Source organism: Cetorhinus maximus, chromosome 2 (assembly GCF_964194155.1).
Source record: "Cetorhinus maximus chromosome 2, sCetMax3.hap1.1, whole genome shotgun sequence".
Taxonomy (NCBI): Eukaryota; Metazoa; Chordata; class Chondrichthyes; order Lamniformes; family Cetorhinidae; genus Cetorhinus; species Cetorhinus maximus.
The window spans coordinates 104689480-104716154 of NC_135880.1; the positions used below are offsets into that span (position 1 = coordinate 104689480).

Genomic DNA, 26675 nt, shown 5'->3' on the forward strand with positions numbered 1-26675 from the left:
CTACAGTATTTATATGGCTAGTCCAGTTCAGTTTCTGGTCAATGCTAACCCCCAGGACGTTGATAGTGGGGGAATACAAAAATGGCTGATCTTGGGCTTCAACTCCACTTTCCTGCCCGCTCCCCATATCCCTTGATTTCCTGAGAGACCAAAAATCTGTCCATCCCAGCCTTGAATGTATTCAACAATGGAGCATCCACAGCCCTCTGGGGTAGAGAATTCCAAAGGTTCACTAGCCTTTGAATGAAGTAATTTCTCCTCCCCTCAGTCTTAAATGATCAGCTCCTTATCTGAGATTGTGCTTTAGATTCCCTTACCAGTGGAAATGACCTATCAGTGTCCACCCTATCAAGCCCTTCAGAATCTTGTATGTTTCAATGAGATCGCCTCTCATTTTTCTAAACTCCAGAGATTTTAGGCCCAATTTACTCATCCTCTTATCTTGGGGAGGTGGTGGCATAATGGTAATGTCACTGAACTAGTAATCGAGAAGCCCAGGCTAATACCTTGAGGATCAGGGCAGCTGGTGGAATTTAAATTCAATTAATAAATCGAGAATTAAAAACTAGTCTGAGTAATGGTGACTATGAAACTATCATTAATTGCTTGTAAAAACTCATCTGGTTCATGAATGTCTTTTAGGGAATTATGGAAATCTGCCATCCTTACCCTGTCTGACTTACATGTGACTCTTGACCCACAGAAATGCTCAGTTCAAGGACAATTAGAGATGGACAACAAATGCAGGCTTTGCCAGCGACATCCACAACTCATGAAAAAATAAATAAAGGTCATAGGACAACTCCCTCATCCCATCTATGTTGCCTCCAATGCAAGTATATCCTTTCTTAAATGTGGAGACCAAAACTGCGGACAGTATTCTAGATGTGGTCTCACCAAAACCCTGTACAATTGCAGCAAGGCTGTAATTAACATAGTACCACAAGTATTTAGGCCTCAGCTATTTACAATCTATATTAATGAGTTAGGCGAGGAGACTGAGTGTAAAGTATCAAAATTTGCTCATGACACAAAGTTAAGTGGGAAAGCAAGCAGTGAGAAGGCTGCAAAAAAAAAACTCAAAGGATCGGTTTTCACTATAGAGGATACGAGTAACATCCCAGAAATAGCTGTAAATCAGGAAATCGAAGGGAAGGAGGAACTCAGGAAAATTATAATCACCAGAGAAGTGGTACTAAGCAAACTTTGGAGCTGCGGGCTGACAAATCTCCGGGTCCTAATGGACTTCATCCTAGGGTCTTGAAAGAAGTGACTAGTGAAATTGTTGATGCATTAGTTTTAATTTTCCAAACTTCCCTAGATTCGGGGAAGGTTCCATTAGATTGGAAAATAACAAATGACAGAAAGCAGGAAACTACAGGCCAGTTAGTTTAACATCTGTCATGGGGAAAATGTTAGAAGTTATTATTAAAGATGTTATAGCAGGGCATTTACAAAAGTGTAAGGCAATCAGGCAGAGTGAACATGGTTTTGTGAAAGAGAAATCATGCTTAACCAAGTTATTGGATTTCTTTGAAGGAGCCACATTTGAATATATGAACAAGGATCAGGAGTAGGCCATTCAGCCCTTCAAGCCTGCTCCACCATTTGATAAGATCATGGCAGATCTGATAGTAACCTGAAATCTGCATCCCACCTACCGCCTGCGGTAATTATGGTTTTATCTGATGTGTAGTATACCATAAAGAAGAATGTTATAAAGGAAGATCACATGATCTTGTGTAACTAATAGTGCAGGCTATCTCTGTAGTTAGTTGGTTGTCATGAAGATATTAATGTATATAATGTTATTGGAAATTATTTTAAATTGGACTTGTAGTAGGATCTGTGTCTGTGGGTGTGTGTGTCTTAATTGGATTAAAGCCAGCTAGTTTGGGTGCTTTGATATATAGTAGTTTTGAGATGTTAAACAGTAAGGTAAAGAATACATTTGCATTTTGGTGAATAAACCATTCATAGACTGGGGGTTAAATCTTGCACCTAGCTGGGAGACACCAAGCAATATGTTTATATTACTAATAAAATTGGTACTATGAAAGGGGGTTTAAGTGTTAGAAGAGATGGAGTTCAAAGGGCCTGGTGATACAATGAGAATTTGCATTCAAAGGGAAGGCTGGTATATACAAAAAAGAGTTTTGTGTGTGGAAGTCAGAGGCATGTTATATCTAAGCAGCCTGTAAGCCCTACCACTGTGTCTGCGAAGGAACAAATTGAAAGGAAACTAATTTTGAATTCGTAAGATAAAATGTGCTTTGCATGGTGTCTGTTTAAGTCTATGGGTTATTGTTGCCTTGGGGAAGATATTTACCTAGGAGTGATTAATTCGGGGATTTGTTTAAAGTTATTATGGTAATATTTGTAGACATGTGTCTGTGTTTAAATTTGTTGTTAAATTAATAAATGTTTAATTTAATTTATATTAAAACCCTCCTGACACTTGGTGGTTTCATATCTGAATTCAGAGCTGCATCTCAAACATACCAATTGAAAATATAGGTTATGACAGTTGTTTAAAATTTCCATCTAGGATTTTAAATATCTCAGCCTTTACCAACTACTGTGTCATAACATTGGTAGTTAGTTGGAAGTCAGTAGTCTGCAAGTGAGCAGCAGTAGTATGTAGATAGAGTTGGTGTAGAAACACACATGTGTAATTGCTGAGTACCTTGTAACTAAACAGTATGTGTTCCACCTAAGATATGTCTGCAGAACTAATCTATCTAAAGTACCAACTCAGTCACTCTGCGACAAGCATGCAATTGGGACTCACAAGTCAAAACACCGCCAATAACCTATCACTCCCTTCTTACCAAGAATCTATCCCCCTCTGCCTTAAAAATAGTCAAAGACTCTGCTTCCACCACCTTTTCAGGAAGGGAGTTCCAAAGACTCACGACCCTATGACTGAAAAAATTTCACCTCATCTCTGTTTTAAATAGGTGACTTCTTATTTTTAAACAGTAACCGCTAGTTTTAGATTCTTCCACAAGAGGAAACATCCTCTCCACATCCACCCTGTCAAGACCCTTCAGGATCTTATAGGTTTCAATCAAGTCACCTCTTACTAAACTCCAGTGGATACAAACCTAAGTCTGTCCAACATTTCTTCAAAAGACAACCCACACTTTCCAGGTTTTAGTCTGGTAAACCTTCTCTGAACTGCTCCCAACGTATTTACATCCTTCCTTAAATAAGGTGACCAATACTGTACACAATACTCCAAATGTGGTCTCACTAGTGCCCTGTACAACTGAAGCATAACCTCCCTATGTTTGTATTCAATTCCCCTCACAATAAATGATAACATTCTATTAGCTTTCCCAATTACTTGTTGTACTTGCATACTACACTTTTGTGATTCATGCACTAGGAAACCCAAATCCCTCTGCACCTCAGAGATCAGCAATCTTTCACCATTTAGATAATATGCATTTCTTTTATTCTTCCTGCCAAAATGGACAAATGGACATGTGCTGTGGATAAAGGGGAAGCAGTGGATGTACTGTACTTAGATTTCCAGAAGGCATTTGATAAGGTGCCATATCGAAGGTTATTGCAGAAAACAAAAGCTCATAGTATAGTGGGTAATAAATTGGCATGGATAGAAGATCGGCTAGCTAACATGAAACAGAGGGTGGCCATAAATGGGTCTTTTTCTGGTTGGCAAGCGTTGTGCCACAGGGATCAATGCTGGGGCCTCAACTTTTTACAATTTATATCAATGACTTGGATGAAGGGACAGATGATATTGTTGCTAAATTTGCTGTCGATGCAAAGATAGATAGGAAAGTAAGTTGTGAGAAGGACGTAAGGAGGCTATAAAGTGACATAGATAGATTAAGTGAGTGTGCAAAGGCCTGGCAAATGGGGTGTAAAGTGGGCAAATGTGAAATTATCCACTTTGGCAGGCAGAATAAAAAAGAAGCATATTATCTAAATGGTGAGAGATTGCAGAGCTCTGAGATTCATAGGAATCTGGGTGTCCTAGTGCATGAATCACAAAAGTCTAGTAGGCAGGTACAGCAAGTAATTAGGAATGTCATCATTTATTGTGAGGGGAATTGAATACAAAATTAGAGAGGTTATGCTTCAGTTGTACAGGGCACTGGTGAGACCACATCTGGAGTACTGTGTACAGAACTGGTCACCTTATTTAAGGAAAGATGCAAATGTGTTAGAAGCAGTTCAGAGAAGGTTTATTTGGCTAATATCATGAATGGGTGAGTTGTTTTTTGAGGAAAGGTTGGACAGGTTAGGATTGTATGCACTGGAGTTTAGAAGAGTAAGAGGTGACTTGATTGTAACCTTTAAGATCCTGAGGGGCCTTGACAGAATGAATGTGGAGAGGATGTTTTCTCTTGTGGCAGAATCTAGAACTAGGGGTTCACAGTTTAAAAATACAAGGTCACTCATTTCAGACAGAGATGAGGAGAATTTTTTTCTCTCAGAGGGTTGTGAGTCTTTGGAGCTCTCTTCCTCAAAAGGCAGTGGAAGCAGAGTCCTTGAATATTTTTAAGGCAGAGCTAGATAGATTCTTGATTAACAAGGGGGTGAAAGGTTATCAGAGGTAGGTGGGAGGTTACAATCATATCAGCCATGATCTTATTGAATGGTGGAGCAGGCTTGAAGGGTCAAGTGGCCTACTCCTGCTCCTAGTTCGTATGTTTGTATGTATACAGTAGGGTTGGATGGGTGAGCAAGATTATGGCAGATGGAATAAATACAATGTTGCAAAATGTGAAGTTACCCAATTCGGGAATAAAAATAAAAAGCAGCATAGTTTTAAAATAGTGAGAGTGTAGAAAATGTTTGCATTCAGGTGGACCTGGGCGTCCTTGCACATGAATCACAGAAAGTTAACATGCAGGTACAATAAGCAATTAGGTATGCAAATATTATGTTAGCTTTTGTCAGATTATAAGACTAAAGAATTCATATGACAATTGTAAAGGGCACTGGTGAGGCTACACCTTAAGTACTGTGCACAATCTGGTCTTTTTGTCTAAGGAAGGACATACTTGCTCTAGACGGAGGCCAACTCCATCCTGGTATGACTCGTTTCTGGTATGAGTTTGTCCTATGAGGAGAGATTGAGTAGACTAGGTCTATATTCCGTGGAGTTTAGAAGAATGAGAGCTGATTTAATTGAAACACGTGAAGAGATTAAGTGGGGTTGAGAGTGGGGGGGGTCCAACAGAGGACAGTAGAGAGAAGTGACTGAAGCATTCTGGGAGAAGTCACCACAGACACCGTGACTCAGAAAGGGATCGAGGAGAAGGACTCTTGCACTCAACAAAAGGAAGAGCATCCAACAGAGGATGGGAAAGAGAAGTGACTGAAGCATTCTGGGAGAAGTCACTGCAGACACCGTGACTCAGAAAGGGATCGAGGAGAAGGACTCTTGCACTCAACAAAAGAGCATCCAACAGAGGATGGTAGAGAGAAGTGACTGAAGCATTCTGGGAGAAGTCACCGCAGACACCGCGACTCAGAAAGGGATTGAGGAGGACCCACTGTCAAAGAATGGAATAGCCCAAACATTACATTGCTGTACTGTTTCCATCCCTCCCTCCTCCTCAAACCAAAAAAAGAGAGGGAGAGGAAGTACCTTCAGGAGTGCACCAGACCTGCGAGGGACACTCTTCTGAAAGTGGATTTTAAAAAAAAGCAGCTGATTGGTGAGTAAATCCTGGTGAGTTTTTTTTTTCAACCTATTAAAGTTATTCATTGCTTAATACTGAGGTAGGAGCTACAAAAGAAGTATAGAGTAGTACCGTACAAGTATAATTAGTCAAGAAACAAAGTTCCTAGCTAACATAAATAAGGCCCCGAGCTAGCGTATTTTTTAAGGGAGTAACTAGCTTAATCGAGAGGGATGTCATGGCAGGAGAACTCAGAGCCGTGATATGCTCCTCCTGCAGGATGTGGGAAATGAGGGACGCTTCTAGTGTCCCTGTTGACCATGTGTGCGGATGGCGTATCCAAATGCAGCTTCTAGCTAACCGGATTTCAGAGCTGGAGTTGCGGGTGGACTCATTGTGGGGCATCAGCGATGCTGAGCAAGTCGTGGATAGCACGTTTAGCGAGGTGGGCACGCCACAGGTGAAGATTACACAGGCAGAAAGGGAATAGGTGACCATCAGGAGCAGTAAAAGACTCAGGAAGGTAGTGCAGGAGACCCCTGTCGTTATCCCTCTCTCTAACAGATATACCGCTTTGGATACTGTTGGGGGGGATGGCCTCTCAGGGGAAAGCAGCAACAGCCAACTTCACAGCACCGTGGGTGGCTCTGCTACTCAGAAGGGCGAGAGGAAAACAAGTGGCAGGGCTATAGTGATAGGGGATTCAATAGTTAGGGGCACAGACAGACGCTTCTGTGGCCGCAAACGTGAATCAAGGATGGTATGTTGCCTTCCTGGTGCCAGGGTCCGGGATGTCACAGAGCGGCTGCAGGACATTCTGGGGAGGGAAGGTAAGCAGCTTGTGGTCGTGGTACATATTGGTACCAAGGACATAGGTAAACTTAGGGGTGAGGACCTGCAAGCTCGGTACAGGGAGTTAGGAGGTAAATTAAAATGCAGGACCTCAAATGTAGTAATCTCAGGATTACACCCAGTTCCACGCGCTAGTGAGAGCAGGAATAAGAGGATAGACCAAATGAACACTTGGCTGGAGAGATGGTGTAGCCGGGAGGGATTCAGATTCTTGAGGCACTGGGACCGGTTCTGGGGAAGGTGGGACCTCTACAAACTGGACGGGCTGGACCCAGGCAGAGCTGGGACCAGTGTCCTTGCAGGGGCTTTTGCTAGTTCTGTTGGGGAGTATTTAAACTAGTGTGGCAGGGGGATGGGATCCCAGGAGTAGGATCAGATAGGTCAGATTCAGATCAGAAAAATGGAGGTAGAACATTAGCTAGGGACATTGTGAGAGACATGGAGTTACAGGAGAAGCAAAGTTTAAAAAGTGTCCAGCAAGGGAAATTGACGGGCTTAAACTGTTTATACTTCAATGCAAGGAGTATTACAAACAATGTAGATGAGTTAAGGGCACAGGTAGACACATGGCAGCAGGATGTCATTGCTATAACGGAGACCTAGCTAAAGGAGGGCCAAAACTGGCAGCTAAATATCCCTGGTTATTGAGTCTTCAGACACAATAGAGGAGGAGATAAAAAAAGAGGCGGGGGTAGCACTAATGGTTAAAGAATCAATTCCAGTTGTGAGAAGGGTTGATATTCTAAATGAGTCAACAAATGAGGCTTTATGGATTGAGTTTAGAAATAAAAAAGGGGCAGTCTCACTACTGGGAGTATACTACAGACCCCCAAACAGTGAAAGGGAGATAGTTATACAAATATGTAGGCAAATTTCTGCTTGTAAGAACAAGAGGGCAATAATAGTAGGAGACTTCAACTATCCTAATATCAACTGGGATTCAAACAATATAAGGGGCACTGAGGGAGAAAAATTCAAGCAGTGTGTCCAAGAAAATTTTTTCAACCAATTAGTGACAAACCCAATGAGAGGAGATGCAATTCTAGACCTAGTCTTGGGGAACGAAGAAGGGCAAGTGGGTGAAGTGACAGTTGGCGACCATATCGGGGACAGTGATCACAATTCAGTTAGATTTAGCATTACCATGGAAAAGGACAGAGATAAGGCAGAAGTAAAAGTCTTGAACTGGGGGAAGGCAAATTTTGCAGAAATGAGAAGGGACTTGGCTGAGGTGGACTGGACAGCACTGCTGGAAGATAAAACAGTGGAAAACCAGTGGGAAGCACTAAAAAGCGAGATCCTAATTGTACAAAGTAGACATGTCCCCTACAAAAATAAGAGTGGCACTGCCAAATCTAGACCTCCCTGATTGTCTAGAGGAATACAGGGGAAGATCAAACAGAAAAAGCCTAGAATAGGCACAAAGAACTAAGCACTGCAGATAGCCTAGACAAAAATAGGAAGTGCAGGGATGAAGTAAAAAAGGAAATAAGAAATTTAAAGAGAGGGCATGAAAAAAGATTAGCAAGTAAAGTTAAAGATTAACCCAAAGATGTTTTACCAATACATTAATGCTAAAAGGTTAGTTAAGGAAAAAGTGGGACCTATCAGAGATGAAGATGGAAACTTGTGTGTAGATGCAGAAGCTGTGGGAAGGGTTTTGAATGAATATTTTGTCTCCATGTTTACAAAGGAAAGGGAGGGTGTAGATATAGCAGTCCAGGAGGAACACTGCAAGATATTCGACGGAATAGTCATAAAGAGAGAGGAAGTACTCGAAGGGTTGAAATCCTTAAGTTGATAAGTCACCAGGGCCAGATGGATTGTTTCCGAGGCTGCTGAAGGAAGTCAGGGAGGAGATAGCAGATGCTCTGAGGATGATTTTCCAATCTTCAGTAGATACAGGGGAGCTACCGGAGGACTGGAGAAATGCAAACCTAGTTCCATTGTTTAAAAAGGATCAAAGGAAATGTCAAACAATTATAGGCCAGTTAGTCTTACATCGATGGTGAGCAAATTAGTAGAATCAATACTGAGAGATAGGATTAACTGGCATGTGGAATGGCATGGACTAGTCAGGGATGGTCAGCACGGATTTGTTAAAGGAAGGTCTTGCCTCACAAATTTGATTGAATTCTTTGAGAAAGTGACAAGAAGGGTTGATGAAGGTAGTGCAGTGGATGTTGTGTACTTGGATTTTAGCAAGGCATTTGACAAGGTCCCACATGGCAGATTGGTCAGGAAAATAAAAGCCCATGGAATTCAGGGTAATGTGACAAACTGATAAAAGGTTGGCTTTGTAACAGGAAACAAAGGGTAATGGTCGATGGATGCCCTTGTGAATGGAAAGTTGTCTCAAGCGGTGTTCCACAGGGCTCGGTGTTGGGACCCTTGCTGTTTGTGTTATATATTAACAATTTGAACCTGAATGTGGGGGGCACGATTGGGAAATTTGCAGATGACACAAAGATTGGCCGAGTAGTGGATAGTGTAGAGGATAGCCATAATCTCCAAAACTATATAGATGGGTTGGTGGAGTGGGCGGTAAAGTGGCAGATGGATTTTAACATAGAGAAATGTGAGGTCATACATTTAGGGAGGTCAAACAGTTACAGGGATTACACAATAAATGGGAATATACTAAGAGGGGTTGGTGAAGTGAGGGATCTTGGCGTACAAGTACACAGGTCCCTGAAGGCAACAGTTCAAGTAGACAAGGTTGTAAAGAAGGTATATGGAATGCTCTCCTTCATTGGCAGAGGTATAGAATATAAAAGTAAGGATATAATGTTGGAATTGTATAAAACACTGGTGAGGCCACAACTGGAGTATTGTGTGCAGTTCTGGTCACCACATTACAGGAAGGACGTAATAGCTCTGGAGAGAGTGCAGAGGAGGTTTACAAGAATGTTGCCAGGGTTAGAAAAGAGTAGCTATGAGGAGAGATTGGATAGGTTGGGGTTATTTTCCTTAGAACAAAGAAGGCTGAGAGGTGACTTGATTGAAGTGTACAAAATTATGAGGGGAATAGATAGAGTGGACAGGATAAAATTGTTTCCCTTGGTGGAGAATTCTAGATCCAGGCGACATAGATTCAAGATAAGTGGCAGAAGGTGTAGGGGGGACATGAGGAAGAACTTTTTTACGCAGAGGGTAGTGTGTGTCTGGAATTCGCTGCCCAAGTTGGTGGTAGAGGCATAAACTTTAAGCTCTTTTAAAAAATACCTGAATCTGCACCTAAAGTGCTGTAAGCTGCAGGGCTATGGGCCGGGTGCAGGAAGGTGGGATTAGAAAGGGCACCTGGGTGTCCTTGGGCTGGCATGGACAAGATGGGCTGAATGGCCTCCTTCTGTGCTGTAACTTTTCTATGGTACTATGGTCTCTGTGGACAGTTGAGCCATTGCCACAGGATGGTCTTTGCTACCAGTGGCCCCTCCCTGGACCAAGGAGTGTCCAAAAAGTAGGCCCCGCCACCCCCACCCAGAGTCCACTGCGGAGCTGCCAGGTTTCACTGGATGGTCTCCCCACATGGCAGCCAGCCCTCTGATACAGGAACAATGCAACATGAGTTCATTTGGGATCCAGGCAGGTGGCTTGTCTGCTTTCTTTCTGCCTCTGACAAAATGGCATGGCAGCAGGAAAAGGTCAGGCACACCACCTGATGTCTTCCTGCACCATTTTTGAAAGCCTTCCCACCTCCCAACCCATCCCAAAGGGCTGGTATAACTCAGCCCTGGGTCACAGTCTTAGAGTAAAGGGTTGGTCATTTGAGGTGAGAAGAAATTTTTTCACTCAAAGTTATGAATCTTTGAAATTCTTTACCACAGAGGGTCGTGGATGCTCAGTTGCTGAGTATATTCAAGACAGAGGTTGTTTTTTTGAGTATAAAGGAAATGAAGGGATATGGGGACTGTGCGGACAGGGGGAATTGATGTAGAACATTAATCATGATCTTGCTGAATGTCAAAGCAGCTCAAAAAGGATAACTCCTGCTCTTTTTTCATATGTTCTTATGTTGCTTCTGATTCTTCTCAACAAGGAAGACTGTGTGATTGTGATAAAAAGCTTTCTGCTTTTCTCATGGCACAGCTGTACCTATGGTTTGTTCGGAAGTACTGGTAATTCAACAGTTTATAACTGCTTTAAGTGTGAAAATGAGAATTAGTGCAGGTATACAGTGATTGGACGGTGTCAGTTTCTGAATCACATTTATGATACATGACTTGAACAGGGTAAAACTGAGATGCACCTACGGGTTTGGTGTACAGGAACAGGTAGACTTTAATAATTACTCCTGATGGAAAGAAACATGACCACATATTTGGAGACAATAAGTTATTTACAATGCATGCTGGGGATCAGACTTGCACAGGATACGTTTGTTTACCAGTGCTGACTTTAAAGTTGTTAAAATGTTTGCCCATCTTTTTCGGGTAATGGTGCCCAATAAAAATAATATCTGACCTCTTTCTGAACACCATGGACATAAAATGTCTTCCCATCAAATTTCAATTTATTGACGTCAAACCTGGAAAAGAAAAAAAAATGAGAAGCCTGATAATACTGTAAAATTAATTTAAAATGTATCACTCCCTACATATGTAAAATGTGAAAAATAAAATCAATTTATATTTCACAACCCAAATATGAAGATGGGAATAAGGATAGGCCATTCACCCACTCGAGCCTGTTCAGCCATTCAATTAAATTATGACTGATCTGTATCTTAACTCCATCCACCCACCTTGGTCTTAATACATAATCTAAAAAAAATCTATCAATCTCAGCTTTGAAATTTTCAATTAACCTTACCTCACCAGCTTTTTGAAGGACAGAGTTCTGGATTTCCACTACCCTTTGTGCAAAATGCTTTCTGACATCGCTGTTGAACTTTAATTTTAAGATCATGCCCATTTGTCACCCATCAGAAAAAAGTTTTTCTCACCCTACTCTTATCAAATCCTTTAATCATCTTAACTCCAATTATAACACCCCTTAATCTCCTTTATTCAAGAGAATACAAGACTTGGTGTTGCAAGCTGTCAGCATCATTTAACCCTTTTAACTCTGGTATCATTCTGTGCCAGAGCCCATTTCCTTTGGTCCCCAATGGTAACCTCATCCTGTCTGATTTCAATGGCCCAGGCAACCATTTACGCCAGCTTCCCAGTCTTTTTGGTTTGGAAGTTGGTGTGCTAATGAGGGCTGGCTGTTGAAATTGGCCAAGCTTGCCCGCTTTCCTCCTCAGAAGGGCACACTGCTTGCTTTGGTCCTCAGAAGCTACAATCAAACCCCACATTTCAAAAGCACTTCATCAGCTGCGAAATGCTTTGGGGAATCCTGAAGATGTGAAAAGAAATTTACAAATACAAGTGTTTCATTCTTATTTATTTCGTATATTAGTAGGGTGTTTATGAAACCATTCTATTTTGTCCAAGTCCTTCTTGTTTTCCTGAAACTCATGAAATAGGCATTTGACAGGGTTTGCCAAAAACATTCAAGTTTTTGCGAATACTACTCTGGAAACAGCTTTAAGAAGATGAGCAAGGATGGCACCATGACTGATATCCTTTCATTTTGCTTCCCTCTGCACAACAACAATGCTGACATCAGAAGTTCCATGGAATGTGAGGATCAAATTTGTACTTCAGCTTTCTGTGGTAATAGGCTACAGTTAGCAGAATCAAACAACTTGATTGCTGCACAGAAAAAAAAGTAAAGGGTATGGAGACCAACCAGGAAAATGAAATTAAACCAGATAGCTGAAAGAGAGGAAAATCACCAATGACGGAATGAATGACCTGTGCTGTAAAACTCTATGATTCTGTAAATATGACCAGCCAGATTGTTTTAAAGACAGAAACTACAACTGAAGTAAATGTCTCATAACACATACCTCATTTCTCTATTATAGAAGCTAATTTTCAGTTTCCCAACACTGGTTACATGCAACACTGATATGGACCTCTACAATATTAGCTATACAATGTGTGAGCATCTAATGTTCCTCAGCATACGGTGAGAAATACATAATTTTTCCTCATAATCCTTCCATTAGAAGTAAACAAGTTTCAAAACAAGTTACCATTTGGTTTTACAAAGAGGTAAGAGAAATAAATAATTAGCAACATTCTACAGAAATCCCAAGTGCTAATTTGAGGCGTGATTTCAGGGGGCCAGAAAGAAAAAAGTAAACCTCATTTAAATAGAATATTTAGTAAAATTGAAGCCTGAGAAGATTATCATGACTTTGCATGAGACTATATCCACTGCTCATGCCTAGTTCAAAGTAATGGGCCCATCCAGATTCCCGACACGTGGGGCAGAATTCTGCCCTTGGTGGGGTGCTCGGTGGGGGCAGGGGCGGTCGGGAAGCCAACCGCCACCCGCGATCAGCACCGCGCCACAATTTCATGCTGGTGGGCCAATTAAGGACTGCCCAGTGTGGAATGCAAGTGGCAGCGCTGAGTGCTGCCTGTGCAGGCAGCGGGAGGGTGAGCGGGCCTAGCATGAACTTCGTGCATGCGCAGAGAGTGCTTCAATCTCCCTCAGGCACGGAGCTGCCTCAGGGAGATGGAGCGCTGTATAAAAAAAAATGAAGAAAATAAAAATGTCATAAAACATGTCCCCTCATGTGATTCTGTCACATGAGCAGGGACATGTTTTTAATGCAAGTGTAAATTTTTTTTTTTTTTTTTGCTTTAGGAAACCTCACCTCGCCTGTGGATGAGGTTTCCTAAAAAGTGCAAAGGCCACTTGGTGTTTTCGCCTGCCCGCCAATAAGGTTGGACGAGCAGCGTAAATTTGAATGTAATGACTTTTAATGGCCTTAATTGGCCTTTTAATTGTCAGCGGGCGTGCTGCCGACTCCAACGCACGCCCGCCGAATGGAATATCGTGGGACTACGTGATGACATTTTACTCTCAGCCAGGTCGGGCACATGCCCGCCCACCGAGCTCAATATTTTGCCCATGGTTTACTTAATGAGTTTCTTAAAGGAGCTTAAAGTTAGAATTGAAAAGTAGGTGTTTTTGCATTTAGAGTTGTATTTTGCTCCATATGTTTTTTGATTTTGCAGGTTCTTTTGCCATTTTGAACTATGGTTACTTTCTTCCAAATGAAGGGACGTTCCATCATTGTTCCTGGTTGCTGCTGCCATATGAATCGCAGCATATAAAAAGGTGAGTATAGGTATTGCTTTGAGAGTTCGCATAGTGCTGCATGATTTAGGCGAGGAAGATGGATTCAAGAAATAAAAGAAAATGTAGCAGCAAAACAACATTTGAAGCATTTTGCACTCACCTGTTACTACTTGGATTACTACCTGAGATCCCACCACCCATTCCCTTGATATCTCAAAAGAGATTTGTACCATTGGTTGTTCAATAACCTGCAAATAACACCTGGAACAAGAATGGCTCTCCCATAGAAATTGAATTTACTACATCATGAAGCTTTCAGGTGACAATTACAGTATTAGATTGTCTATAACGCATCAAGTAAGTGACAATGCTACATTTACAAGGAATCACACCTCTTGTCATATTCCTTATGGGAAGAAGATATCATTTATATAGAGCACAGGACTTTCACTTGATAGCATGGTTCTTTAAGGTGCAAGCATTGAAGATCACACCTATGTGGGCTCCACATACCAACCTCATGGCCTACATGAAGAGAAAGGATCTACAGTTCAGTTAATGTTCAGATGGTGTCCACTCACAGAAACAGCAGCATGTATCATCTTAGCAGCATTCGAGAAGCAGCTAGGCTGTTATCATTGTAATATATGGTGCCCACAGTTTTGGACATTGTGTTTTGAGTTTTGCAAGGACAGGTAACCGACCTCTGTGAAGGAATACCTCATTTGATCCCCCCACTGGGGGATAGTTCTTAGGTGACCAGAACTAGTGTCTATATCCATGCCTGCTGAATCCACCTGGAAATTCCCAAACAAGAGAGGTGGCTACTGGGCTGAAAGCCTGAGCATCTGTTTGCTGCTCTTATACTGCCAGCACCTCCATCTTCAAGAGAAGCATTATAGACAGGGGGCGGGGGGGGGGGCAGTAATTTAAACAGCCTTGAATTCTCCTGTCACCACCCATCCATAAACAGAAAGGTGTTTTGATTTGCTTCCCCCTTTATAGGTGGTGGTGTATTCCCAACCCATCAGTTTGGGCATGATCCATTTTTCTACCAATAACCCCACAGCAAACTCGAGGTAGGATAAACTCCAAGGGTTAATCTATTTGCACACACTCAAACACGGGATGGACATCAGTACCTAGCCCACTGTGCACTCCTCCAGTAAAAGAGGGATAGAGAAAAGAAAGATTTAACTTTAATAGTTAAAAGAATTATTGTTTCACATCAGTCCAGGGTCCAAGGTCAAAATCAAATGAGGTATTCCTTTACAGAGGTCGGTCACCTGTCCTTGCAAAATACAGTGTCCAACATTAAATGTGATTCCACGAATGGACAACATTGGCTAAATAATCCTCAGTGTACCAAGAATTACGCTGACAACCAATTTAAGATTGTCAATCGGGATCACAGTGTGGTGGTTTTGCATGTACCAGAAGCTACATATATTAATACACAGGGTCCTGTTCTTAGCAGACAGAAAGGACATGTACACACATAGCGCCTGCTTCAGCGAAACAAAATAAGTGATCACCATTCGCTGGTTCATTCCCCAGGGCAATGTCTTGATCAATCAGAGTCAAGCTGCCTGGTTTAAGTTTCAAACAATGTTTGGCGGTTAACTGTCAGTCACCATCCACTAGTGCATTCTCCATGGCTACACCTCTACCAATCAGAGTCCACTTGACAGCCAATCAGGACATTGGCATTTTCCTTTTTTGAGGTTTAAACCCGCGGGAGGGCATCCACAAGGACTTTGTCCTTTCCGGTGATGTAGAATGAGTAGGTTGACTTGTGAAGGTTCCAAAATCTGTCTTTTGGGGAAGTTTATTCAAGGTTAGAGTTCTGAGTTTTCCTCTGTTGGGGATCAGGCCTAAGCAAAGCCATTGGTTTCAGAACTCTGCCTGGTCCAACTCCTGATTAGGTGTCCTTTAAAGGGTCTGGGGGTTTTACGGGGTGGTTAGCACTCAGGGTGTGAGTGATGGTCAAGTGGTCTGGGCTATCCGCAGGAGAATGCTGGGCAACTCACTCTGTGAATGCCAGGTTTTTTGATCATAGGGCTGAGCTGCTCTTGTCCAGCTTAGCTCTTCCCCATTCACCTTGGTAACCTGTATGTTCAGCTGTTCAAACCCAGGAATGGTGGTTCGGCTGATTGTCAGGAAGTTGGGGTGTTTTAATGGGACTTTGGCCTCTTTAGGGGAGTCCGGTTCAGTGCCCAGCTCGGGCACTAGCACAACTGGAGTGTTCCAGCTTCTACTGCTAGGTGCTTTAGGTTAGCACGGCAACAGGCAGGCAGTCTGCTCCAGAAGTTGGACCAGCATTCCTGGGCCTGGATAATAGAAGATAGCTTTCTGGAAGGGGCCTCACCCACATCCATACCAGGTAGGGCTACAGTGCTGTAGCCTGGGGGGTTGTTATGGATCATTTTAACTGCAGGGGGAAACCCTGTCAGGTTGCTTTGCAATTCTGCATTAAGGTAGGTGAGTATGGGGTCCAATCAACTTGGGATCCCTCTGCTGGTATATTGGGTGTTAGGCTCTGTGTCTTTTGGAACACTACTGCCCTCTGGTGGATGGTCAGCTCTCGCTGTGCCTCCTGGTAGCTTTTCATTCAAGTGAGCCCTTCACTCTTCCTGGGCCAATTTGGGAACTTTCCTGGTGCTCATTCAAATTCGCCATAAAGCTATCAGCTAAACCAATCATTGGCTTCCTAGCTGGGGCCTTTGGCTTTGGAGGGAGTGCTCTCCTAACTTGTTCCATGTCCCCGGAACACTTCTGCCCTCAAATGGAGGCGCAGCTCCAGCAACACACCTTTTTGGCTTTTCAACTGGGTGTGGCATCTCACTCCTTATCTGCTCATCCATTTTGGGAACTCCCTTTGTCCCTCTTTAAATGTGGAAAGAAAGTTTCTGCTATGCTTCAAGCAGCTCCCTAACCTTTTCCTTTCCAGGTTTAAACGCTGGCCTTCCTTCAGGCTCTTTGACTATGTGGGGCATCTCCCTCACTATCTCTCTCCCTGCTCTGGGACTTCTCTGGTCCCTATTTAATTCTGAGATATTCTGCGAGTCTATTTTAAATTCTATTGGTCCTTCCTGGAACTCATTTAACTTTAATGGCCTGGCTTCAGCCTTGCTACCTTCGAGCAGGCCTTGCTCAATGTTTATGGGTGTTATTTCGCCCTTTTGGGCCTCTGGACCTTCCCCAGCTTTCTGCTCTCCTGCAGACTTCTGCTAGCTGATGTTGCCTCTTTTCTTTTGCTGACTAACACCTTGCTGCCAGCTAAATCGTTTCCAAGAAGGAAATCGATTCCTGCTACTGATAGTTCAGGAACAATGCCTGCCATGACAGCACCTGAAACAAGGTCACACTCTAGATGGGGTTGCAAACACAGATCCTCCTCCCACTCCACTGATCAGGGCTTTGGCCTTCAGGGAGGTCTTGGGATGGGGGGTAGGTTTATGTTTCCCTCCAACATTAAGGACTCAGTGGCCTCTGTGTCCTGGAGCAGTACAATGGACTTGCTCACATTTTTGGCCAAGTAGGGGGACACTGTTCCTAAAAGGACAAACCTCAGGAAGTTCTCTGGGAGTTTGTCTCGCTCAGACACACATAGTGCCATGCCCTTCAAGGGGTAAGTTTCCGTAGCGAGATTCTCTGCCTGCTCTGCTGCACTACCCATTGGGTGTCCTTTGGGGGACTACTCACATGGAGCCCTATTGGACCTACAGGCTTCCCTTGCAATCCCCAGAACCTAGGCCTGGAATGGCCTATTTTATTGCAATGAGAACACACCGGTCTCTGGGGGTTCTCCTTTTGGGCTGCAGGAAGGCTTCTCACACCCCCTTTTGTGTTTTCTTCTCTGGGTGGGGGGCCTCTCCTATCTAGGTCACCCTGCCTATCTTTCCAATGTTCATGGGAATGGTTTGGAAAGGGTCAGCCTGAGTTTCCAGGCATATGGGTGAGATAATTACTGTCTGCTGTGATGGCTGCATCCCTAGCTGTGAGAATTCTCTGCTCCTTGATATGTATTCACAGGTTTGAGGGTAAGCAATGTTTGAAATTCTCCAACAATACCAACTCACCCAGCCCCTCATAGGTGCATTGGATTCTTGGGGATCTTACCCATCAGTCAAACATGATTTGCTTCAGCTGTTTGAACTCAATGTAGGTTTGTGTGGGTTTCTTACGAGTTTTCCAGAATTGCTGGTGATATGCCTCTGGGACTAACTCATGGGCACTTAGGATGGCTGCTCATAACTCCTGGACACATCGGGTGTCAGCATGGAGTAGAGCTCTTGGACTCTACCTGGGAGTTGCCCTTGAATTAAAAATGTCCAGATCTCCAATAGTCATTTTAGCTGTCCTGCTACTTTCTCAAAAGTGGCAAAAAAAATGACTCCACATCACTCTTTTTGAATTTGGGAATGAATCTAACCTACTTGAGGGTCTCAGAGAGTGGTTCGAGGTTAGGGAGATAGGGTGTGCTACTGGGTAGGGTTTCCAGCTGTATGCTCTCTCTCCCTTTGAGTTGCTAGCTCCATTTCCAATTTTCAGAGCTGGAATTCTCTCTCGCTTTCTCTCTCTTTTTCCCTCTCCAATGCTTCCCTTTCTATCTCTTTCTCCCTCTCCTTAAATTCTAGCTGGGTTCTGAGCTTTTCCAGCTCGAATTGGGCTCAGGGTGGGGATTCGAAATCATGGTTGAGCTCTACATCTAACTGCTCAATTGGTAACGTGAGATCCAAATGTTCTACCAACAACTGGATCAGTTCACTTCTCTTCACTTCACTGGGCAATTTTAACTGTACCTCCCTAGCTACAGCTTTCAGTTGCTCTATGCTAAGGGCCGCAAGAGTTTCACCATTCAAATTCCCTTGTTTGACCCACATCTGGGCATTAAAAGTTGACATTTTCTTTGTGTTAGGGAAAGGAATTTGTTGTGGTAAGTTACTGTGTTTTAAAATTCATCCTAGCCACCGAGTTTTCCCCTTTTGGCTTCCAATTGACTCTTTTATCTCAGATTTGGCTCGGATCTTAACTTGGACTCTGGTCAAATTCAATTTGGTTATCCTGGATTTGAGCTCCCAATTTCTGTTATGGACAGGAGGGGGATTAATTTAAACAGCCCTGATTTCTCCTCTCACCACCCACCCATAAACAGAAAGGCGTTTGGTTTTGCTTCCCCCTTTGTAAGTGGTGATGTATTTCCCAACCCCTCAGTTTTGGTGTGTTTCAATTTTCTATTGTATTTCCCAACCCCACAGCACACTTGAAAAAGGATGAACTCCAAGGGTTAGCTCATCTGCACACATTCAAACGTGGGAGGGGTGTTACCACGTAGCCCCCTGTGAACTCATACAGTAAAAGAAGGATAGAGAAAATAAATATTAACTGGGCAAAATCACAGAGAAAAGAATTATTATTTCATGTGAGTCCAGAGACCAGAATCAAAATCTAATGAGATATTACTTCACAGAGGTTGACAGGTTGAAAACCGATGCTGTATAATTCACTTTTACAGTAGAGTTGACTTACACAATGACATCGGCACAGAGAGACAAATTAGTCTTGTAGGCGATGGTACAGAAGTTCCAACAGAAATAGTTAGATGGGGGCAGTATGCAGTCTGGGCAGAGCCCATTTTCTGTGTTGCTGCTTGCAGATGGTAAACTGGCAGACTGAGGTTTATTCAGTGCAGCAAGTGTCATGAAAATATAATAATTTTCATAATATTATTGTGATTTATTGTAAAAGTGGGTAAATAGTGGGGATTGGATTAGTTTCTCTGTGTATGTGTGTGTGGGATTTAATTGAATTGGAGACAGCTGTTCTGGAGGCTTTGAGTTATCAACAAGTAGCTAGGTTTGAAATGCTAAATACATAAACATGACTGACATTTTAGAATGCGAGGTGTAAGGAGCATTTGCATTTTTAGATAAATTAGGTTAATTTGAATTTCAAAGAGATGGTAGAGCGTTACACTTAGCCAGAAGAAGCTAAGCCAAACAGTGTGGTTATTTTTCATAAAAGTTACTGATAAAATTAGCACTATGAAAAGATTTATATTATGAGAAAGGTAAAGTTCCAAAGAAATATTGGAACAATGGAATTTGCATTAAAAAGGGAGAAACATGTATAAAGGAGATGAGGTTAAGTGTCAGAGAAAGAGAAGACATTCTAAGATCTAAGTGTAAAAAGCCTCCAGCCTCTGTGTATCAAGTTGCTATCTACAGGAACCGAAGCTGAGAAAACTTATTTTGAATGCGACTGGCCAGGGTATTATGTTGCTTTGCCTAGGTCTGTTTAAATCTATTTGTTTGTACTGTTTCCTTGATGGAGGTCTAATTTGGAGCCAGATTAATTAGCAGTTTTAGATGTTATTATAATAGCAATTTGTAGATTTATGTATGTGTTTGAAATCTTTTCTTTTGTTAATAAGTGTTTAATTTAGTTTTCCAAAAACCTCTGAAGTTACAGTAGTCTTATTACTTCTGAATTCAAGGCACACATCTCGAAATAAAGTACAAATTGCAAAACAGTTGTGGCCAGGTGACCAAGTTTTCTTCATGGATTATATCCACCTGGCACACATCATCTGCCACATCATAACACAAGGCAATATTACTGGTTACACAAGCTAGAGGATTCCATGTCGCATGATTCCCACCCCTTCACAGTGTCTTTGTCAAAGGGTGTGTATTCCCCATCTGGGTTCCCAATATGGTTAAATGTTCCAACCATTAAGACTTGAAAGGAAGGTTGTGGGGTCCTTTGCCTGACCTGACGAATAGGCTCCAGTTGGCCAGGCCTGACTTATGAAATGCAGATGGTCTTTGTATAATTCTCTTTGAATTTGGTCTCTGCAACCCACAGGGGTCATTAAGGTCTCTTCAGAGATAACGAGGCGCAAGTTTCTGTGATACTGCTAAGATAGCTCCTTTTGTTCAAAGGTCACAGACAGACATAGCTTTAGCCATTTTAAAAAGGTCTTTGCCCAGTTTTCAAAATTTTAGAAAATAGCCATGAGGATATCTATATACATTTTATAAAAATATAGTGTGTGAGTGAGAGTGTCCCCTGACAAAAGTATGCAGAAAGAAACAGCCTCTTGGAAGTTTGGATAGGCTTTACCCAAGGATTGTATCAATACTTACAGGAGGATTGCAGTAAGAAATGTTTGAAAAGACTTGCTCCAAGCTGCAAGAGCTGCCTAGGAAATGCAAACAGCATGCAGCAAAGGGAACAGACCAGCTCCAGATAATTTTCTCTGCCCATTCATTTCACCAGTCTCATCCAAAGAAGAAAAAAATGTGGGCTGTCATGGTAGCTGTGCAATAAATGCACTGGCCAGGATTTCCCAGTCCCAACCGTGGTAGGTTCAATGGCAGGCAGGAGGTGACAATGTGGTGCGAGCTGAAAACTCGATTTCTTGCCAGCATGAAATGATGGAGGGAATGTGCGCTCCTGCCTATCATGGTGGGTCGCCATTCCTGACAGAGGCCAGCATGAAGCCATTTCGCATCCATAAATGGGATGCAGATGAAGCCCTGACCTGAATTGTCCCTCCCTGTCCAATTATCTGCGCTGCCAGCTGGACATTACACTGGTCTTGAACACATCCGGACTAATGTGGCATGGACATGACGGTACTCACTTGGAAGAAGGCCTGGGGCAGCTTGTGGAGATCGGAAGATGAAAGCCTCCAGTGACCGTGGACCCTAGAACATCATGTGTAGCAGTGGGTGGGTGGAGCCTCCAGGACGTGGATCTTCACTCTGCAGGAGCCTCCAGGACGTGGATCTTCACACTGCAGGAGCTTCCAGGATGTGGATCTTCACACTGCAGGAGCCTCCAGGACGTGGATCTTCACACTGCAGGTGGACGGCTGCATGAAGTACAGTTGGGCGGTAACCGTCTGTGCAGTGGGGGGAGGGGCAGGGGGGTTTAGATGAGCAGGAGCGGAATGAGGAAGTGGGGTGGCTGTGGTGGCCTGGATTGGGGCGTGGGAGGTTAGGGGTCGTAGGGGAGAGAGCTGCTGCGGGGGTCGTGGAATGGGTGAGCTAGTATAGAGTGGGAGGGTGGGAAGGGCCCTGGTGGAGTGTGGGCAGGGTATGCAGGTGTGAACAGGCATGGGGGGGAAGAGGGGAAAGAGGTTCAGAGGGAGGGGTCTGTGGTGTCAACTGATGAGTCCTGGGAGGGCATACTGAGGGAATTGTTGATAGGAAAGGTTGGTGAGGGTTAAAGGGGGCAATGGGGCCCGGTAGGGTGGGAGCGTGAGAGTCCTACAATGACAGGTGAAGGGACGCTGAGGGTTGTTGGGGATACAGAAGTAAAATTGGACTCTGGGGGTAGGCAGGATGATGGGGGGGTTATGTCTACTGTCACGGGGGTGGGCTTCTCAAGAAGGTAGGGGAAATGTACATTCACCTCCACGGGACGGAGGGTGATGGGGGAGGGTTGTAGGGTCACTGGGAAGGTCCAAGGCCACACCGGGAGGGTCAATGGTTATGGTGGGAGTAGGGTGTGGGTCATGGGGGAAGGTTGGAAGGTGTTAGACTCAACCTGAAAAGTCTCACGCACTATGGCTGTTTGCAAATCTCGAGGTGGAGATCTCGCGATGCTGCATGGAAGTTGGGTCAGTGGGGGGTGGGCAGAGTAGCAGGTCAGCTCAACTGGATAACTGAAGGAGAACCCCAGCGTGTAGTACTGACAATGCTAAGGCATTTCAACAGGTGAGCACATGAAGGGCAAAAGTTCAGCTTGCAAGGGAGGCTTCTTTCACATGGCTCATAAGGGCCCTAGCAAAAATCCTTGCTTCCTTGCACATGCATGATTCTGGGGGGCATAGACACATCCTGAGGTGTCCCCCTGAAGATCGTGGGGGAATGGCACGGGGGCACAGGTTTAAGGGCTACAAATCTCAAATAAACCACATCAGATCTCATTAAGGTGCAAGTGTACTCTATTTACAATGTTTCATAAATGTACTCAATTTAATGTTTCATAACATTAACAATCATAGTGCACCCGTGCACATGTAAAACTACATGTAAAATCATGATTTCTTAACCTTGCATTCCCTATCACTTCTTATAGGTGCTCCCCCAACATCCACAGCAGGGTGGAGGCAGCCTGCTGACCGGTTTGCCCTGTTGTCTTGGATGACCTTGGTGGTCATCTTCTGGAGACCCGAGGCCTGGACGCCCCTGGCTTATTTTAGCTGTTCTGCTGTGGGGCAGCTGCTCCCTCTGCGGTCACAGAGGACGAAGCTGAAGGGGTCACAGGCAAGGGGGATTCCGAAGGGCCGGACACTCTCAGAGATTTCTGGGTGGAGGTCCCAGGGGTGTCCAAAAGCCAACCTCCCTCCCTTTGGGTGCCCAAGGTCCCCTACCTGACTCCTTGAGGAGAAGGAGCACTTGGAGGGAGGTCAAGGTGCCCCATTCCCATCTCATGTAGCCACTGCAAAAGCTTACCCATGGCTACAGTGGTAGAGTGCAGCTCTGCACGCACCTCTGGCAGAAACTGGGCAGCCTGCTGGACCAGGTTCCCCATGACATCCACCTCCTTCCCCATGGAGACCTCAATGTGTGCACATGTCGGCAACACTTCATCAGAGAGCAGACAGACAGACTCCTTTGCCTCATGTGCCACTCTGTTGAGGGCCTCCACCACCTCTGCCTGTTGTTTCCCCGCCTATCGCAGCTTCCCCAACATCACGAGCAGGGCCGATCCCAGAGGCTTGTCATACAACTTGGATGTCGCAGATGCCTCTCCTCCAGCAGTCCTTCAAGTGCCAGTGAGCTTGGCTGACCCTGCCTTCTCCTGCTGTGGACACGTGTCCATGCGGTGACCACCAGAATTTGAGACCCTGCCTGACCTAGATCTAGTACCCACCGAGGTGTATGTCTCTGGGCTGGTGGAGGGTGCAGGTGACTGCTGTGATGCCTCTACAGCTGCACTTTCTTCCTCCTCCCCAATAACCTCTGCCCTCTGTGGGCAGGAGGTACTGCTAGACAGGGCTTCCTCTTCTGGCCTTTCCCTCTTCCTGCTGGCTCCTGTAAGGGAGAGAGGGGAGAACAAGTGACTGCATGAGCTGGCTCCAACATGGAGGAAAGCATGACCCTTAGGTTTCCATGTGACATCATTATGCATGGATCCTTACTGGATGATGGCCGCCCGCCGACCTCTCCCTCTGCACAGGCTCAGTCTGGCTCCTCCCCTGCGAGCACGGCTGCCTGCTCCTCAAACTCAGTCAGGTTCTTGAGGTCAGGTCAGCACCTTCCCGGCTTCTCTCTCTCTCTCTCTCTCTCCTGCTGTGCCTCAACTTTTCCTGCACAAAGAGAGAAGATGGGGTGGAAAGCAACTGGGTTTCATGTACCTTCCTCATGCTTCAGTCTTACAAATAACCCATTGGATTGTAAGCAACATGATTGATGCATTGCACATTGTACACAAGGGGTCTGGGGCAGCACATCCCAGAGCAGTGAGCCCATGCAGATGGAAGGATAAGGCTCACAGAGGCATATCATTAGCGGTGCCTGCTGGTGTCCTCAGCTCCTAACCCCCTTCTGCCCACCCTCCCAGACAGCATCTCTCTCTGTGTGGAAGGGTCAGGGACCCACAGTGGCTCTCCACCTGCAGACTAGATGGACTGCAGTGGGGCTACGAGGCATCATCTTATCACATTGAGTAGCTCTTATATGCATGGGCTGCACGGATGGTGCCCTTGCCACTGAGACCCATGTCGCCTATACCATTCGATGAGGTGAGTGTGAGCAGTTGAGGGTTCACTTACCCTGGTGCCGCGGATGAGGTCATTCCTCCGTTTCCGGCACCGCACGGCAGTTCTCCAGTGGAGGTCCTGGGCACTGACCACACTGGCAACTTCCTCCCATGCAGGGTTGGTTAGACGGCTCGGCTTCCTTCTTCCATCCTCTGGGTACAGGACACCCATCCTGACCACCACTGCACTCAGCTGCACATTGAGGGAAGTGCCGCTGAATCTGTGGGGGCTGGAGCTCCCTGGGATCAACGGGCCATCTCCTCCTTCAACCATGGATACGTGACAAAGAAGTTGATGTCCGGGGCACCTTTTAAATATGGCGTCCAGGTATGATAGTGGGGCATGCGTCTTCCAGCCCGCCCCACCACACAGTATGTCGGGCAACCCCTGACTGCATGATTAATGAGCCTAGCATCGCATGATTTGGCATGAACTCCCACCAGCCTCCGCAGCAGGGAACACCCCCAGTTCCCGCTCCTGCCATGGGACTTAGATCCAGGATGGAAAATCCCGGCCACTGTGTGCTTTGGTACCAAGCCCCGCGCACCATCAGCTCCCAGGTCAGTTCCTGGTGTGTGCTGAGATGCTTGATCTCATTCAGGGCTGTGTTGAGAATGCTTGGACTAGCCTCAGTAACCCTGGGAGGAGAGGAAAATATAGATAGAATTCCCAGCTCCGGTTGTTATCCAATAATTCCTACTGGAAAGTGTACATTTACGAACATTGGGTCAGCACAAGACCAGGCTCCCCTGTGATGTCCCCTAAGACAAACAGTCTGGCAACACAAATAAGGGCCTGATTTTAATTCACTCAAAACTCATTCACTTACAAAGAGTTAAAATTGGTCGCTAAATGTCTAGGCTTAAATACTAAGTCATACTCCTTGAGTGATAGTTATAGTTACCAGTACTGTAGAACCCCAATATATTGGAGCAAAACAATAAAAATATACTGAAGACTTGTATTCACGTCAATCAGATTCTTTTCATAGTTGAAAAAGATGGAAGTTTAAAACCTGGTAACATTTCAATTTTACTACTCGTCAGAGTTTAAAAATAGCAGTATTACCAACTATAATGTTTCCACTTTTAACTGCAACAATAAGATTCAGCCCATTTTTGAGTGAGTGTAGAAGGAGATTCATCTAATTCACATAGCACATTAACCTAAGCTGGAAATGTTTGGTGTGATAGCAGAGAGATACTCTGATTGACCTGTGCCAACTAATGCTCAAAAGGACACAGATCTGGGAGTGTCCCTAGGATCACTAACCACTGAACTTAATCCTGACACTGGGGTAAAAATTCAGAAAAATGAATTATCCCCACACTGTTATCTTTCATCTTGATGGGGAAAACAAATCACAGTTCCAGTCTTGTGGCTTATGACTCTGAAGGGGCCATTCCCTCCACGACACCGTTGCCCACTCTGCAGTAACCTCCAAAACTCCTGCCCTTTCCTTAGGCAGCTTTCCACACAAGTGCAAGAGGTATCACACCTGTCCTTTTCCCTCCTCCCTCCTCACCATCCAAGGCCCCAAACACTCCTTTCAAGTGAAACAACCATTTACTTGTACTTTCAATTTAGTACGTTGTACTCACTGCTCACGATGCCGTCTCCTCTATATTGGGGGGACCAAACACAGACCAGATGACCACTTTGGTGGAACAGCACTGGTCTGTCCACAAGCATGACCTCGATCTTCCTGTTGTCTTTAATTTTAATTCTCCACCTTGCTCCCACTCTGACCTTCCTGTCCTTGGACTGCTACAGTGTTTCAATGAAGCTCGGGGAACAGCACCTCATCTTTTGACTTGGCGCTCTAGAGCCTTCTGGATGCAAACTCAATAGGAATTCAACAATTTAAGGTCATAACCTCTGCCTCCATCTTGTTTTTTTTGCTCGGCCAGGCTTGTCACATTTCTTTTTTTATCCTTTCGTGATGCATTCAGATGGCTGGTATGTAGCCATTCATGTCTCATCTGGACATATCTTTTGTTTTTATACTACACTCATTCCCAATCTCTTTGGCTTTTGCACCAAATTATCTTTTGTAATTTAATCTCTACTGCCCTCCACCCTAACATAGACTTCTCTTCTGTTCTTCCTGCCCCTTCCACTGCCTCGAAAACTATTACATTTCTGTCTTTCTTCAGTTCCTCATCTTGGCCTGAAATATCAACTCTGTTTCTCCCCACAGTTGCTGCACAACCTGCTGAGCTTATCCAGCATTTTTT

At 44.4% G+C, this 26675-nt stretch overlaps 1 protein-coding gene across 1 annotated transcript in view; it reads right to left on the reverse strand.

Moving 5' to 3' along the window:
* The window catches only part of frmd3 (FERM domain containing 3), a 318178-nt gene that overhangs the window by 90861 nt on the left and 200642 nt on the right, over window positions 1–26675 (reverse strand). Inside the window, exon 9 of the mRNA XM_078567752.1 lies at window positions 10980–11043. Coding sequence (XP_078423878.1) covers window positions 10980–11043 — 64 coding nt within the window. The remainder of the gene's footprint in view (window positions 1–10979; window positions 11044–26675) is intronic.